This window comes from Strix uralensis, chromosome 16, assembly GCF_047716275.1.
Source record: "Strix uralensis isolate ZFMK-TIS-50842 chromosome 16, bStrUra1, whole genome shotgun sequence".
NCBI classification, from domain to species: domain Eukaryota; kingdom Metazoa; phylum Chordata; class Aves; order Strigiformes; family Strigidae; genus Strix; species Strix uralensis.
In genome coordinates this window covers 9,073,816-9,091,891 of record NC_133987.1, presented here as the reverse complement: position 1 = coordinate 9,091,891, position 18,076 = coordinate 9,073,816, and the positions used below count along the sequence as shown (strand labels likewise).

The following is an 18,076-nucleotide window of genomic DNA, read 5'->3' as shown; positions in this document are numbered from 1 at the left end:
TCTCAGCAGAGAGAGGGAGGGTGAGCAGGGGCCAGCAGGGCTTCATACTCAAGGTGCTTTTTGAACTCCCAGAGATGGGAAATATGAGGATGGGGCAAGGGATCCAATGATGGGAAAGCAGAAGCTCTCTCGACAGAGCATCTCAGCTGCCTTCAAGGAAGTGGCAGACACTTGAAGGAGTCTTGTTCCCAAAACCCTTCCCCAAAGAACAGGCTAAGAAGGGCAGATTTAAGGTTTTCTAGCTAAATGACCCATCCTGAGGCCCTCCTGTGACAAGAAGCAGTGGGCTTTTAATGCATAAGAAATGGGAAATCTCTCTCCTTGTGCCAAAAAGCAAAGGTTACAGGGCCCTGCCAAGACTGCTCTGCCCATTTTAGCCTCCCAGGATTATGCCTGTGGTCTCCTTCAGGGGCTAGCAAGCAATCACAAAACAAAAAGCAATTCCCTCTCAAATACCATATGTTCAGTTCTGGTGCCAAAGCAGAAACCTGGCATTTTAACCTTTGGTGAACAAGTTCTTGCTGCCACCAACAGTAAACTCTGAGGTCCAGCTCAGAGAGGAAAGAAGGTGTAAGAGATGTGCAGTGGATGACATTAGCACTGAATACAGCATCAACAGGACAGGCCCTGGCAGGAGCTCGATTTTATACGGCCAGTCTTTAGAGGTTAATGAAATATTCATAAATAAGTTAAAATTCTCCTGACAAGCTAGATCCTGTAATACAACAAAGAGTTGTCAGCCTCAATTAAGCGATTCCAAAGAGGCAGGACACTGCCATTCATTATTTACCATGAGGTCACAGGAAAAATTCTGCTCTATGATCTTCTTGTCTCTGTGGATAAATTAGGTTTTACAGCTCCTGCTAGAGGACTCTGCTGCCCTAACAGAGCAGCTCAGAGAGACCCCAGTCTGCCACCACTACTACCCATCCCCAGCATTTATCATCCAAAGGTAAAAAACACTGGGAACAGGCTCTTCTAAGGGCACCGAGACACAAAAAGATTGAAAGCAAAACAAGTAATGTAGCAAGCTGATTAGGCTGTCAGTGCAAGGACTAAGTCTTGAAACGTCATGTTTTTTAAGCCTTTATCTCCCTTTTTGTACACACAAAGTCAGCCCTGGGCAAGAACAAAAGTATCCAGCAACCACTGATCTGCAGGCACATCCACTGAACATGCCCTCAATGCTCCCCCTAGATCCCATAGCTAGAGATCTTCTCATCCTTGTTCATGCTCAGAATAAACTGTGCCTACAGAATTGCCTTTCTTGGATCAGATCTCTCAGGACCGTCCTCTTCTGACATAAGTACAACTTCCCAGGACTGTGAAAGCAGGAGGAAACTGGCCTCCATCCTTGTTACAAGCAAGTTGGAGATTAATGATTACTTTGTTCCATCTTAACGTGACTGTTCAATAGACTGTCTTCCTTTCCCTCTCTGGACATGCACTGGAAGCACATGTTCTTTCTACAGCTTCTCCAAGCTGCCTTTTAGGCAAGGCAGAAAAAAGGAGCAGAAATTACTGAACCCTACAGGTATCCGGGACCTCTCATGCGATTTTCCCCTACCTCTCAAAGGGCTGAACAGAGCAGAGAACCCCTGCACCCTCCAGGAAATTTTAGTTCAACTAAGTTGAACTACACAAGTCTGAGGTAGCCCATAAACTTCTTACAGACTCTGTGAGGGTGGAAGCAGCCTGGAAAAGCACAATACTTGCATATGTATTAATTACTTCAAGCCACCTCAAGGCTGTGGCTACTATAATAAGGACTCTGATAATATCCCTGTCCCACTCATTTTATTTTTACCAAGTAACTCGGTGTAACTCAGATTTTACAGTGACAACAGCAACACTGACAACAGGACAACTCTAACTGCAGCACAGCAGTGTCATCTGCACAGGAGAATGATCCACGTTTCTCCTCTGCTCAGCAACTGAAGAGAAAGAAGCCCTACCCCCTTCTCTCTCCCTAGTCCTTGTTCCAGTTATAATCCTGCAACACAAAGCTGAGAGCACATTATCAACTCTCAGTCTTTCTCCAAGCTGAAAAGTGGAGCAGTCGCTATCATCCTTTTTACCAAAAAGCAACCCCTTGAGTTTGTCAGTACAGCTCAGGTTTTATGGGTACACCTGTAGTATGGAGGCCTCTCCAAATGATGGACTGAGAACTAGACCATTGTCTGTGCATCCCACCTGAGCTGGAATTGCTGTTTGGGTGAGACTTTCCCCGCAATCCAGCAGTACCTGTCCCACAGGGAGCCCAAAGGGAGGAGCAGCAGTAAGACAGCTCTCCACTTTAGGCAGCCACGTTTCTTCTTTCTGGAAGTCCTAACCCCATGTCAGCTGTTATTGCCATCGATGAGAAAATGAAAACAGTCCTGTTGAAACTGAACGGTGCTGCTGAGTTCCATAAAACTTTCACGTTAATGGATCCAACAGCAGGTTCATTTGTGTAATGGGACTTTTAAACAGACCGTTTATTTCTTTTTAATTTGAAGGGAATGTACTACTTGATCCCATGTGCATGGCTAGATTTTTAAAACAGAGATAAACTACAAGAATTGACTCACTAGGTCTCTTCTTCTAACCTAATTAAAATAGCATTGAGATATTAACATGCAGAAGTGTAATGTACTGATCACCTCTCCAGTCTACAGGCAGTTTGTCAGCTCTCATCTACCAAGATCCCAAAGCTTCCACCACACTCTCTGATTTGCCCATAGTCACATGCAATAGATGCTTCTGATGTTGCCACAGTTTTGTGTGTTGAATATGAATTTTCCAAGAGGGAATGTGCAGCAGATGCAACACAACCAACCGAGGCCAATCATCATTCCCTGTGCTAAGAGACAGGGGGCTGGGAGGGAAAATCCTGTCTCTGTTCCTCAGAGCTCACTATATTCCTACACCATAGGGAACAGCAAGGACTAATTTTAATGTACTTGTTTACAACAAGCACTGAGAGAACGCTCTCAGCTAGGAAAAGAACAGAAGAGTAACTCTGAGTACTTCCATCCCTCTGTTCCAGGGTCTACTCCACCTGGAGAACCAAAGCTCTACAATAAAAAGTTAGGGAGTTGAGTTGAAACAGGGCATCAATGACTCCTCCACACTCACCCCCCTCCTTTCAACAAATCACATTTCTAAATTAACAGGACCACATGATAAAGTGAAGAATAATACAAACACTGTGAAGTATATACAGAACAAACAAGCAACAAAAGGCTCTGCTGAAGTAAAACTACCTAAGAGAGAAAAAGATGTCTCAGACATTGATCATGAAAACATATTTGAAACAAACAAAATTCACTGAAGATCTTGGGTCGAAAAATATAAATGCACAAATTACTGATAGCACAAAACAGAAAGACTTTATCATAGAGAAGCATAAATACATCAGAAAGAAGCATCTAGGTGAAAACTGAAGGAACAGCAGCAGAATTAAAATGTAATAGTGCAAGTCCCACAGCAGCTAGAACCTCTCCTACAAACTGAGTCTTCATCAGTCAGATACTAGAGAGGAGGACAAAGAGCTGGGTGGATTAATCGATCACGGGATGAACGTCAGTGCCATGTGGCAGTGGAAATGGGTGATGTGATTCTGTAACGGAAAAGCTGAGCTATATCCAGGACGGAGATATCTGCCTGTACTAGATGTAGAAGATGCTTCTGTAGAAGCTCCTGCTGAAACATCACCTGGAATGATGTGACCACTCTGGTTACTCATCTTCAAAGGAGACACAGAAAAACGGGAAGAGATTGAAACAAAGCTGCAGTCTCATGAGGAGACTAAAGAGCCTGTTTTAAGGGGATGCTGAAAGAGCTTGATTTGTTTAACCTAGACAAATGAAATGCTGGGAGAGGACAATTGTTCTCTATAAAAATATCACAGCATAAATATGAGGGAGGAAGAACAGTCACTGTAGTTTAAGGAGAACATTAACACAAGAAAAAAAAGAAGGATATTAACTGCACATATATTTTCAGTTGGAATTGGGACGATTTCAGCTATCAGAGCAGTCTTTCAATGATAGCAATGGTACGAACAACCAAAGCACTTTCAAGACAAGCTTGATAGATTTATGAACTGAGGTATATGCTGCAATTGCCTCAGTTACCAAAGGACTGGACTTTATGATCTAAAAGTCCTCTTCCAGTCTTCTGTTACTGTATCATTTCATTCTGATTCAGCTTTTTTTGCTGTCTATAACTAGATTCATGTTTTTCAATCTGATCTGAGAACTGGATATTTCCCTAAAATTGCCTTACTAAAACTATTGCTGTGTTCATGCTGCCTCTCAGCTGATAGCCACGCTACTCATCTGTCTTGGGTTTTCCAGTCTCATGTAAGGTGTTAGGATAAAATCTGTCAAACGGTAAGGAGATTTGCTGTTGCCTCGTTAAATCAATTCAGAAATTATGAAATAACACTTCTGATAGATGGAGATGTCCTGCACTGGTCGGTCATCTTCTCCCCGCTCCCAACCTGTGATTCTATACATGTCCCAGCAAAGCTTCGTTTATATTTATAACTACTGTGGTTCAGTACTCTAATTCCACATTTAATTGCCATTCCATTGTAGAGAATACAGAAAATTTACATTTCCACTAATGAACACCACTTCTGCTCTTATGCGTAGTCCATTGTACTTCTTTATGTTGAATAACTCTTAAACAAGAATTAAATGAACTATATTGGCAAGTTGCTTAGGGCTGGTCTTTCTATACTAAAGTTCACTTCTTTCATATTATCATTGTTATCACCTGTACAGGAAAATGAAAAAGAATTTTTATCCTTGCCAGGTATTTCTCTTAAGTGTCAAAAGTTACAGTTCTTCAAAGTCTGGAGGTCTGATGCAACCACTAGAAAGTAAAGTCTTCAACTAATAATGCACATGGTTTATGAACTGGGTGGGTCTCTTGTTGTTTATGTATTGATGCCTGTTGCAATCTTCCCAAACTCTGCAATTTTTCCATGTTGCCTTCCAGTTAACAGCTAGTTCCCAACTACATCATGCGCAGTGTTCTCTGAGTTTATTTCTTTCATGTATTCTCCTTTCTGTCTTCATTACTTTTCCTGATAAACATCAGTGTAGGTAGTCACTGGCATTTAAGTTACTCCTAAACATTATGGTTTCATCAGACTGAACACATGATTTGGCACCTTAACTATTCCTCACCTGCTGTCCTTAATTAAAGGTTCTCCTGTTCTTTCCAGAGGGTTAACCAACACTTACTCAAGGCAGGGGACATTCATTATTTTCATTTTAAGGTGTCTTTATATCTTCTGTAAGGACACTCAATTTACGCCATTCATTTTGTGATGGCTACATTCTTGGACTTCAAATCCTCTTTACCTCCCGCCCTGCTAAGCAATTCTTCTGAATCTTATATCCATCTTTTTTAATCTGCTGGAGGGTGAAACATAATTTGTTCCAATGAGCAGTCTATAGATTTCAGAGCCCACAGGGGCCAAGCTGTCTTTTGAAGATGAAAGCCAAAAGATACCCACAGCACCTCAGGGCAATGAAAATACAGGTGATACTTTTTTAATACCAAGCTGACTTCCCTCTGGGATTAATGATGGAGAAAAAAAATCTTGACATGAATGCCCCTTGCTACAGAACCAGACTGAAAGAAAGTGTAAGATCAGGGATCACGGCCATTCCTTGGATGGCAATCTTGAGCCAACCATTTCCTCCTGTCTATAAAGGGATATGAAAAAGGCAAATGAAAATTAGAAAAACTAACGCAGTTTCTGCTTCCCTCCCTCAGGGAGGGAAAGAAAAATAATATAACAAACAAGAAGGCATTTTTCACAAATAATATTTTGGTGTGAGTGAAGCTAGCTCTCAGCCAGGAGAGCATTAAACCAACATACCATAAGAAGTAAGATCCTGGGACCACAAAACAGGGAGCCATATGTGTGAACTTTATGAGCAATCTCCTGGCGCATCCTGGAGATAAAGATATTGGAGCTCTAGCCTCAATAAAGAAAACTTCTCGTGCTGATACAATTGTCAGAAAAGTGCACGTACATACACAAAAATTGCAGGAAAGAAGAGGGTGCTTAGACACCAAAAAAAACCCCACCAACAAAAAACATTCAGCAAACAAAAGAAACACAAACCCCACAGATCTGTGGGACAGCTAAGTCATCTGAACCTTATCATATTGGTGACTGTGTTATGTACCACCTCTCAGAAGACTGGGTAAGCATTGTTCCCTTACAATAGGAACACACTCAAGCTGTGAATAAAGAAAAATAAATAAGTGAAGGGTTAGAGGGAGAGAAAAATCAAAGTTTCATTTAATTACACAGCACAATGATAAGGGTAATTTTTCTTAAATCAGAAAATAAATTCTAGGTTCAAGTTCCCTGAAGGATATAAAATATTAGAGGATTTTTTATGGTTGTAATCACAAACTCATTTCTCTAGCCACTACTGGCCGTGTCTAATTAGGGCAAAGTATGTTAATGATACAGCAGCACAGCCCAGAGACGTCTTCAGTTGCAATATTAATTGCATTTAGGGAAAGAAGCATGAATTGTGCTTATACAAGCTAATTAGTATGGGTTTGCTAATTAATACTGGAAAGTCAAACTGCCTTTGTCTTGTCAACTGCAATTAGCTGAAGATGTTTAAATTTCTTTTCTTTTTTTTTTTTGTTCTTCCAGTAGTAAACCCACTTTAGCTGAGAAGCAATGAAATCACGTGCTGGAGTACTCAATGGCAGTTAAGAGCAGCAAGTCCATCCCACTTTCCGCTAGCACGACCTTGTGCCCTGGTCTAGTGCAGCATCCCCTGCAGCACACACCACCCTCCATCTCATATTGTCCCCGTGGACACAGTTCCCTGAACGAGGGCCTTCTCCTCCCAAGGACACAGAGCACGCGGATACTGTCTTTACTGAGGCCACAATCCTATCAGATTTATCCCACAAGTATTTTACTTTTAAATATTGCTATGTAAAGAATGAATTATTTACCAGGGCATGTAAGATGCTTCCCATCACATACAAGAAACCCCATCAAACTCATCAGTGAGATCCAATCCGCTAGGTCATTAGCCCCCAGAGCACATCGCTTCCTTTCCCATGCTCTGGGGAGGGTGGCAAAGCCATTAGCACTCTTGAAGGTGGCAGTAAAGATGTCACCTCTACAGAGGTTTATCTCAGAAGCAGCCCAAAGACCCATCAGACTGTACGATAGCACCTGACAGGTGTTTATTCCATTTCACTTAGGGCCATAAGTCTGTTTGCAGGATGGCTGATGAAAAGCAAGATCCACATCTGTCAGCACCCAGAGCAGGACGAGCCCTTCTGCATCCCCCCAGCTGCAGAGGCTTAACATCAAACAAGCAGTGGATCACGGGTGAAAAAGAGGGAGGGGGATGAAAAAGAAGGCGAGATGCCAGGAATCCAAATCAGGCAAACAACTGCTGAAGCGTAAACTTTAAGAGAGTCTGAAAATAAGGCCATCCAGGTGAGCCCCTGATCTGGAAAGGGGGGAGAAAGAAAACCCAACATGTAAAGAACATTTTGTTGGATGGCAGGGAGGAGAGTGGGGCTGATGGTACAAGTGCTGGAGTCCTTGGGCAGGCAGGTAATGGAAGAGCCCCATCCAAGGGGGACAGACCTCTGCCACCCCGAGCACTGTAGGAGACAAGAAGTGACACATCTTTCCCTACCAGGGAGATTTTACCTGGGGGTGGAGGAGAATGATCTACCACCAGTGAGAAGATGGAACTACACTGTCATGTTTCTCCTCAAAAGGGAAGAAGAGGAAAAACAATCTCTCCTCCTCGGGATGAAGCACTTTACTTATATGTACTGAACAAAATTCAAAACACTGAATAAAGCCCACACGTCATAATCCATCGTCTAAAGCACCACAGAATACAGCCTATTCATGTGAGATTGAGGTAAACTTTATTGGAAGATCACAAGACCTGCAGTTTTCTGCTGAGTAACCCTTGGGAATAGGCACTGAACACTGACTGCTGCTTTATCCTCTGCTGATGGATGATGCACAACACCAATTAATGCTTTAACGTTGGAAGTTCCAGTTTCTTCAGCAGTGTGCTAGCCCGTTTAATATAACAAACTTTTGAAGGCAAACAAGTAACTCAAAACCCAGGCTTAACGAGCCAAAAAGAAAAACTTTGAAATGTTTAAAAAATTTACACATCAGAACATTTAAAACATAACAGCAAATTTATCCTCTAATACGTCCAGTGAGCACAATGCAAATTTGATTGTAGAGAATTTAAAACTATAACAAGGCAGCATGTAATGAAATCAGATGGTAAATAGGATTAATTCAGTTTTCTTTGGAAATATCAGTTCTGACCTGTGTCATGAAGAAAGCGGCTGAGCATACAAAATATTTGCCCACAATGTAAGACCACCCCAGAATTGGAATCAATTAACACCCTCATTATAGAAAATCTGATGTTGAAACAGCAAAGAGTACAAATTAAAAAAAAAGAAACTAGCAGACGTATGGCAACCTATTAATAGTACAGCAGGACATACTAGCTCTGCCCTTCAGTGCCCTAGTAGAGATAAGTAGAAGTCTAAAAAGACGAGTGATGGCACTGTAGTTTATGATTTCAGTTTTAGAGCAAAACTCTGTTTAGCACCTACTTACTAGCCAGTGATTCATACCCATTTTTTCATTAGTAACGAAATTAATTCAGTGTAAAACACATCTACAGAATGGATGTCTACATCTTGGATACTACTCGGGTTTTTCTTGTGACTAGAAAAAGTTGCAGGAATCCCACAACTCGCCATTAGCAAAAACATTGGCTCACAAAACAGCTTAATAGCTGACACCTCATTTATTCCCAAGTATGAAGAATCATATGTAATAGTCATGCAACTGCACATAAAGCGCCCTACTATCTGGTTTTCTGGCCTCTATTATTTTTGGTCCTTGAGGGAACTGTCACTACAATAGAAAAACCCAGCAGGTCGAACACTTTGTGGAAGTGTCTAGTGGAAGGTGTCCCTGCCCACGGCAGGGGACTTGGAACTAGATGATCCTTAAGGTCCCTTCCAACCCAAACCACTCTATGATTCAATAAAACACTAGTTTGTTGTAATTCTGTTGCATCTCATCTGCTTGTCCTTTGCAAACTTGAGACTTGATCAAAGGTCCTCAAAGAAAGGAGTTAATTCAGGATGAAATTAAATCCTTGCTTCTGATCTAGAGCTGCTAACAAAGGGAAAGGAAATTGCTGAAAAAAGGAAGACAGACCATTAGATCTCATCCAACACTTGTTCCAGGTGAGCACCAAGACAGTCTGTGCCAAGACTAGCAAAAACAATAGAAACTTTTACAATGCTTATTTGCTATTCATTTCTGAATATTTGGAACTGATCCACTGTTTGAATGAACTGAACTCTGCATATGTTACTGCTCTGTAAAACAATTAAAAAAAAAAAAAATGAACACTTACCATCTCTGCTCTTTGCTTATGATTTCCCACTTCTTCCAGAACTTGAGACAGCTGAGCCTTCAAGACAAAAAGGTAGAAAATGAAGTCACAGATGCATCTCGGTTGGAAAAGCTCTTGAAGATCACCTAGTCCAACCATTAACCTAACACTGACAGTTCTCAACTACACCATATCCTTAAGTCTGGGACATATTTTTGGATGTTTAATAGGACTGCACTGTTCCCTTCCAACCAAAGCCACCAAGGGCAAGATGATCTTCACAGCACTGAAAAGGAATTATAAGCATTGGGTCTTGTTATGTCCTGGCAGCATCCCATTCCATGAGACAATCCTGACCCAAAGAGCTGCAGCCTACATACACAAGAAAGACGACTTTTATTGCAGAGAGGAAATCCACTGGATTAGCCATACAAAATTTAAATCCTATTAGTCCAGTCAGACAACTGTGCCTCCTCTCCATTTCTTTGGAAGTTGCAGGAAGGGTGGTCTAAAACCCACCCAGCTGCCAAGCTTAACTTTAGGGAAAGAAGAGGTTTGCTTCACTGCTCCTGCTAGGTGTGTTTGTGTGTGAAGATAACTTCATAGAAAACGTTCTGTTGAAGTGCTGAGGTACAAGGTTGGGTTTGGCAGCCTCTGAAACTGTTGTGGTAGAATACCGAGAAAATCCTCTCTGGAACATAACCCTACTGAATTTCTGTGAGAAAAAGTCCCAACACAAGGTTTTTTCTTTTTCAAGAGGAAATTTGAAGTGTAAAGCACCCTAAACCAGAGTGAAATTATCTTATCTTATCCCTGCATAATTTAGGAAGAAATGGGAACCTGACTCAGAGGAGGAGCTTTCACAGAGTTTTGTTTATGAAAAGGGATTTTAAACAAAATACTTTGGAGATGGCTAAGACAAGCACTTACACTACTTGAGTGCTACTACTTCCCACATCTTTTATTTCACACCACTTCTCCAGCCTGCAATCAGCCTTCCTCTGGTTAGCAGAAAGCCCAAAAAATAGTCACAACTGATGACAGAGAAACTAATTTAAACCACATAAACAAACAAGAACTAAAAAAACCCCTAACTTCCCTACAAACTAATTCATGTAATTTCAAGCAGATATTCATTAAAACCCCCCAGAGTCCCTCTAACAATCTCTCGCCACACATTAAATGGGTCTTTTGAGTACTACATCCAAACCAGAGACAAATAGCAAGCAGTTTATTACAATGAAAAGGAAAACATTAAGCTCTGAAGGCTAACTGCACTGAAATGCAAGCAAACAAAAAAATTACGGTCTTAGGGTTCAGCACAGCAGAAGTTTAATTTTGCAAACAACCACCCAAACAGTTCAAGACCTCCCTGGCCCCAAAGTAGAGTAGAAACTGAAAAAGTTACGGATTCTTGCTGTGCAGGGCCTAGGATGATGTGACATTATCCTCACTCAAATAAGATGAAAAGGGTTTTCATACAAGCCTGGGACCCGGCACAGGGAAATGAAACACACTTCTTAAACACAGCGGGAGATGCCAGTCCTAACCAAACAGAGAGTGCATGTACAAGCAAGTGAGAAGAAAAAATGAAATTATCACCAAGTTTGATGCTGAAACCTCAGGGAACTATAAATTTGCAGACACCTGAGAAAGACTTTTTTCCCTGCTACTACTGAATCGGGTAGAATTACACCAGCAGGCTGATGCCAGAAAAAAGTGGCATGAAAAAGAGTTAGAAAACACGTCCCTAGAGATGTTATTTATGAGAGATGCTAGCACAGCCTTTGCAAAACACCCCAAGACCGACTGAATATTTTTGCTCAAAAACAACCCCAACTTTTCTGTATATTTATTAGCCTTACCTATATGAAGATGACCTTTAGAGGGGAACTACTGGCCTATTCTAAACTAGATGTAAAGAGCCATTAAGAATTATATGTTTGCTTACAGTAGCTACCATTTCTGAATTTGAGGGTCCTGTCTCTGTTCAGCCTCCTGCTAGTACAGACTTCTATAGAATCACAGAGTAATTCAGACTGGAAGAGGACAGTTCAATCCCCTGCCCAGAGCAGGGTCAGCTACATAAGGATTCTCAGGGCTCTTGGTCAGCTGGGTTCCGAGTATCTCCAAGGAGGCGAAGTCCAAAACCTCTCTGAGCAACCTGTGCCAAGCTTTGGTCCCCTTCACAGTGGAAATATTTTTCTTTATAATATGAACACAACAGTTCCCTAGAAACCTGTTTAACTAGATGGATATAAGAGCATTTTAAAGTACAAGACCTTGACAAAATTAAGAAAAAAAGAACAGAAAAGACCCTGACATTTTACTTCAGGAAGAGGCTGCGAAAACTTTTGGACAGGAGAGAGAGAATACAAAGGAATGAGAGAAATTAGAAATACAAGCAGGAAATATTCCATAATTTACCTTATATATAATATGGCTTGGAGAAAATAACTAAATACAAACCTCTCAAGCTGCTATGCCAGCAGAGACCTAAAGGCAAACCTGGAGAGCAAGTCCACAACAGCAGCATGATAACAGCAGATCAATATGATTTGGAGAAGCAATCAGATAAGAATTAAATCACAAAGTAGGTTTTCTTCATTGCATTCATTTCTAGGCAGCTCATCTCAAAGGGAAAGAGTAGCTAACTAGTGGGAATTCAGAGAACAGCAACTGAACTTACTAGATTGCTGGAAGAAATGATTTATGAAGATTAAAAGATTTTTAAATGTATGGTTTGACTATAACTCTCACAGAAGAGCAAAAGGGACATATTTAATACATTGAGAGCTTTTACAATGATACAGCTGGAAACAAGGAGGCTTTTCCAGCACAGCTGATGCTGTCTGATGCACTTGCAGACCGGAGCAGGGACCCTCCTGACTTGCCTGCTCTCTGCCTGCGCCCACATATGCAGGCAGGCGTGGAAGCACAAGACAAAGCCCAACCTTTTGGTGGGGTCCCCTGTGCCTCCTCTCGCCTGGCTGCGAAACAGATGATCTGAATGCTTTATCACATCCAGTTTGTAAACATTAGCCCTACCCCAGACTTTTTATTAGCTTAAATCAAATATTGAACCTAGCTCAGCTGTTAGAGGACAGCTGCTTGCGAAATGATTCACTGCCATATTCCTCCTAGGCCACAAGAAAATACAACCTAATCACCAGCAGCATGACAGATGCACACATTTTTAATTATGAAGAAGAAATTAGGCTCTGAACTTATCCCCACATCTCACTTAATCAGAGTGCTTCGGAGGAGCTGCCAGCCACCACAGCCATGGAAGGAAGGAGCTGCAGAGGGCCCTGGAATGGTGCCTGACAGTGTGCTGAGCCCCTACACCCAGTCCCACTCTGGGCATTTAGCGGCAAAGACCTGAAAGAAATAGTGTTATTTCTTAGAATTTACTTATGCAGAAATGAACTGTTGGATTTCTCAGTTCAGCCATCTCTGGGCACTTGCAGGCAACAAAAGCACAAGCAATGAACCCGAGCCAGTTCAGGTGGTTAGGAAGGAGATGGTGTGCAAGAGTCCTTGACCGCTGCGCCAGCAGGCACAGGAGGGTTACCTGCAGGACAAACTGCTGGCGCCGTCCGCCAGTCCCATCTCAGAGTTTCACACTGGGAAAAGCAATGTCCTACCTATATATAACCCAGCTCTGTTTTACAGACTTCAATTGATCACATTCACCTTGGTATCTCAGGAATCTCGCAGTAGGATAGACTTGCGTGTTGAATTTTCTGACTATGCATAAAAGTTACTTAAAGCTCCAAGGAAATTCTCATTACTTAATACACATGTTAATTTCCCATGGATCACCGAGCTCAAGCATTAAGAAATCTGATAAGCAAACAGATATTAAGAATACATGTAAAGTCCCATTTGTCCACTGAAGGCAGCACAAGCAGGTAAAAGAAAATCAAGTAGCAAAGTAAGAAAAAAAAAATCCTCTCAAGTATTCAGTCAACTACTATAAGCCTCCAAAAAAAGGGTTTGTCAATTCAAAACATTCATCTTACATGACAACACAGTCTAATCTACTGTCAATGCTACTGTCATCCTCAAAAGAGAGCGGCAGGAAGGGAAAGATAACCTGTGCTCTGGCTGCACTGGGATACTGCAGCTCAGGGCTGAAAGAGGAGCAGGAACGGTTTCCAAGGAGAGGAACCGATTCAGCTCCTAAGGAGCCATTTCTGAATTGTTTAGCTTGCTTCCCTGCTTCAATAATTTGTCTTCTGTACCTTCCAAAAGGCAGCCTTCACTGACAGCACTGGAGGAGGAGGAGGCTGGTCAGGGAGGGTGTAATGAATGAAACTAAAGCAATCTGGTGGTTAGAACACAGGTGTTAACACCAACTGCATCAACAGCCCCACACTCTTCTCCAGGGGCTGAACGTGAGCCTACTGCCCTGACCGATACGCAAACAGCTCAAATGTGAGACTCACTTGTAGGAAAAAATTAGCTACTCGATCTCTAATGAACAGTCTTTCTCCACACAACAATACCCTCCGCTCTACAAGCAATTAGCAAATCGAAGCGCTCTCTTTGTGGACCTGCATTAATTTACTCCTCGATGTTGCACATTAAATAGCTCATAGGTACGGCACAGCACAGTAGTAGCAACAGCCAAAGCCATAAAATTAAAGCTTGCTTCAAAGAGTTAGGGAAGCAAAATTATGCATGCTGCATACAGGGAATAAATCAAAACAACCTTCATTTGGAAACATCATTTTAGTCTTACGCTTTCATCAAAAAACATGATTATCTTAACAGTCACATTAATACAACGTAGGTAGTTTAGAAGGGAGAGAAACAAGCAGCACATTCACTGCCTCAAATTAGAAAGAGTCATTTTTGTTTTTCCTCATCAGGGTGAAATACCTGAGAATATACATAGCTGCCTATTCTGGGGTTGTGCTTTCACAGCTATAAATCCCACTTGCAGGTCCCCAGAAGGAAGGCCACTTGTTGGAAGGGCAGCACCAGCACATGGGAGGGGAACAGGAGGAGATTCAGCCTGGCAGAGCTGTAACACAGCTGCAAAATGTGGCATTTTTACAGCACACCAAAGCCCAAGATACCCTTATCACTATTTTATATGCAACAGTTGTATGCAAATTCAAGTCAAGTGTGATGATTGGCAAATTTAGGTATAATGCTAATTAATAGCTATTTCAAATTAATTAACTTCTAAGATAAATTCTTGCCCCTCCTCTTTGAGAAAGTTAACACACAATTTAAATTTACAAGGATATATCATCTACCGATCACAGAAATGTGGAATCTTGTATGTTCCAACATGCCAAATCATTTCAATTTCCTTGTGCTGGCTGCCCCCCCGTTCCCTGGGTAATTTCACAGTAACTTATTTATCTGTTCACTTACAAAAGATACAAGGTGAAGCTTCTTGGCTCAAGCTAGATGGCCTTAATGTGTGGCTAAAGTGTGATGTGATCTATAACAGGGTCCAAGCCAACATATCTAATCTGATGCTATAAGCTGGGGAAGAAGGAAAAAAAAGCACATTGCCTCTTTCTATCAGATTCAGGACAAACAGGAAAATACGGTGCATCAAAGCTGCAGCTGAAATACAGAAGGAAACCCAAAAACATGGCTGCACTCCCAGGACAGTTTTGATAAAGAAAGCACTGATTGTAACACAATTCAATCCAATCTAAAAACCATGTAGCTCTATGCACGACACTGATGGGTTACATGGAGCAGAGGAATATAATTGAGAACACTTTGAAGTGAAGGTTGCAGTCACTAATTATCTCACACACAAAGATATTTTTATAAGATCCTGGCTTGTAGGGAAAACAGGAGGAAAACTTTGATTTCACAAAAGCCACAGACAGCTTACTTATGGGGGTGGCAGAGACTGAGACAGAAGTAACTCATCAGCCACTTGCAGTTAGACTTCAGTTTATTTGCATACTGTGATCCTGCATATTAAAATATTGTGAGAACTGAAATGAAATTTTCATTAGTGTTCAATCCGAAATCTCACCCATGGGATTCAGCTTTCAACAGTTAATGCATGCATTTGCCTGTTTATACTTTCAAGTCATATATCCATCAATACCATGCTAGCCAATGCCTCCTGCCTTCACTCCATCAGCACACCATTGCTGCAGATTGGTAGCAGTACAGTGTTGTTTTAGCATCTCTGAAGTGCACTACAAAATTACACTGGATTAAATGGTCATTTCTAATTTAAAGTATTTTGATGCTTTGCTGATGAAATTACTGATCTTTCACAAAACTGCATCAGTTGGGATCACAATCAGGAAGACAGTTTAGTATCAGACATTGCTAAATAATTTCCTTGCTGCTTTACAGATTCAATTTTGCTTTTCTCAAGAAAGTTCTTCTGGTTATAAAATCAAATGCACATCCTTTATAAAGTAGGAAATAACACCTACAAATAAACTCTGGTGCTGTCTCAAAAGCATTAAAAACACCATGTTATCTTACAGGAGCTGGATTTGAGGCAGCGGGAGGCTCAGTCTGATGCATAGGTAAAGGGGAAAATTTCCCAACAACTTCTGAATGTGTTTCAGAAATTTATATACAGTGAAGTGACACTCACTCTGACTTGCAGAAAAGTTACAATAGGCAAAACAGAGACCATTACTTACTGACATAATTTATACTATGTGGATAGGCTTACAGCTCAATGAAAAGCATGTGTCTTAGGCCACAGCTTATGTGGTTGTCCATGTAATTTCGTCTTTCTTAATTCTACCCCAACCAAGGACAGGGAACACAGGAAACTAGAATGCCTGTAAGCAAGATGTCCCACATCTCCAGGGACTCGTGCCCTGGGCATCATGGCAAACCGCAACACCCAGGGACTGAAAGCTACTGCCTTGTGCAGAGCAGTGAAGAGTGTTTTTCATCAAAAAAGCAAGAGCTGCTACTTCTTTGAGAACCAGTTTTCTACTGGATTTGATGTGCAGCAGGGAAATGCCGCCCCCAAGTGAGAGACAAAAAGCAGCTGGTTACCAAAATGAAGGATGAATAAAGCAAAGGCTCTTGGGTGCTAAACAAAAAAATGATACTGTAAATTGAAAAGTTGCTGAAGTCATAGTTATAATTACAGGGAAAGCATCTGCAAGATATGGGCTCCTGTCAACATACCATCAAGATTTACTGGACAAAGAGATGATAACTAAACCTTTCTCTTCCTCTTAAGTCTCAAGGACAGACCAATCTTTCTCCTTCTCTTTTAAGAGATACAGTTACTTAGTAATGTCAAGAATTCTTGACAGTAAGCTTATTATCATGAAATCACACCAAACTCTCACTGGTTAGGCTATGAGAAAAGGGTGTAAACAAAATACCCGTGGAACAACTGATACGAGGAAGACAGGATTTCAAGCAGAAATTGCCCATATCCTTATTCCTGGCAAGTCACTTGACCTAGCTTAAAATAAGCTGCATAGTTCTGCAGCAGAGATCTGGCTTTTGTTCCCCCTCTGCTTAACAACTGCTGAGAGACCTGGGGTTAAAGTACTAAACTCTCTGAAACTCCTTTTTTTCCTCTCTCTCTAATGTAAAGATAATACTCACTCTGTAAAACCACACAAAAATCTGTGACCAGAGGTAATCTCTGAGCACGAGGTGTCACTATTGACATAAAACGCACCTGATGGGCCACACCACTCGGGCAGTAAAGGGATTAAGCACCATGTTAAGTACAGAACTTGAGCACTTCCATGTTTGGAGGTTGCAGTAACCTAATCTCCCTGATCCTCAAAGCAAAGGTGACCTTCCCAACTCCAATAAAATGCAAAATTTAGAGAAAGACTCTGAACTTCTCAAAATCTATTCCATCAACACTGTTCTCATAATCTCCCAGGCAGACGCTGTCAGGTAAGGAACACAATACCAAAGCAAATTGGGAGATGGAAAATGCAGAGCATTATATTCAGGAAAGGATGAGTCTCTGGAGATCGGACAGCCCTATGCCAGACAGAAACACTTACAAAGAAAGCAGGAAGGTAGGAGAATAAGGGACTCAGGTGTTACCAGATTTTTCATGTGACAAAAAAGTATCAGGTTTGCAAAAACATTTCAAAACAAGACCAAGCATTTGTTGTTTTACTCTCTGAGCTGCAGCCGAGGTTGAGGCGAGATTGAAGGGCAACAGCTGAGCGACTCCTCTCTCCTCCTGTTTTTCCTTGATGTTTTCATTCAACACCTTGCTAAGACAGAGCACAGAGACCAAAAGATTAGCACAGCTCTGCTGGGAATAATACACTTTTGTGATAGGTCTCCTTCCCTCTGTCCTAATCAAATGGTGCTGCAGCCCCTGGGGAGAGAATACAGTGCCTAACAAAAATGTGAGCTTGCAGCTGCTTCCTCAACAGCAAAGGGCAGCCTGACTGATGAAACTCTGCCAAGCCAATTGCTTTGAGCATTATGCAGTCGGCCAGTACAGCATCTCCTGGACACACACGAGTGACTGCCGGCTGCTGATGGACTCTCCAGAGGAGTCATTCCCCATCACTGGAACACCCATCAGAGAGGCTTCTGCCACTGATATTCTCTTTGTGGGCTCAGAAATACACCTACCTCAGAAAAGCAGCTGAGTGTGCAGTCGTAGCAGGGAGTCCTTT

General features: G+C 41.6%; 1 protein-coding gene across 3 annotated transcripts in view; it reads right to left on the bottom strand.

Moving 5' to 3' along the window:
- Nucleotides 1-18,076, bottom strand: part of MAD1L1 (mitotic arrest deficient 1 like 1) — a 379,497-nt gene that overhangs the window by 180,342 nt on the left and 181,079 nt on the right. For all 3 annotated transcript variants that reach the window (XM_074886096.1, XM_074886098.1, XM_074886097.1), the window contains exon 13: nt 9,468-9,524. In XM_074886096.1, coding sequence (XP_074742197.1) covers nt 9,468-9,524 — 57 coding nt within the window. The remainder of the gene's footprint in view (nt 1-9,467; nt 9,525-18,076) is intronic.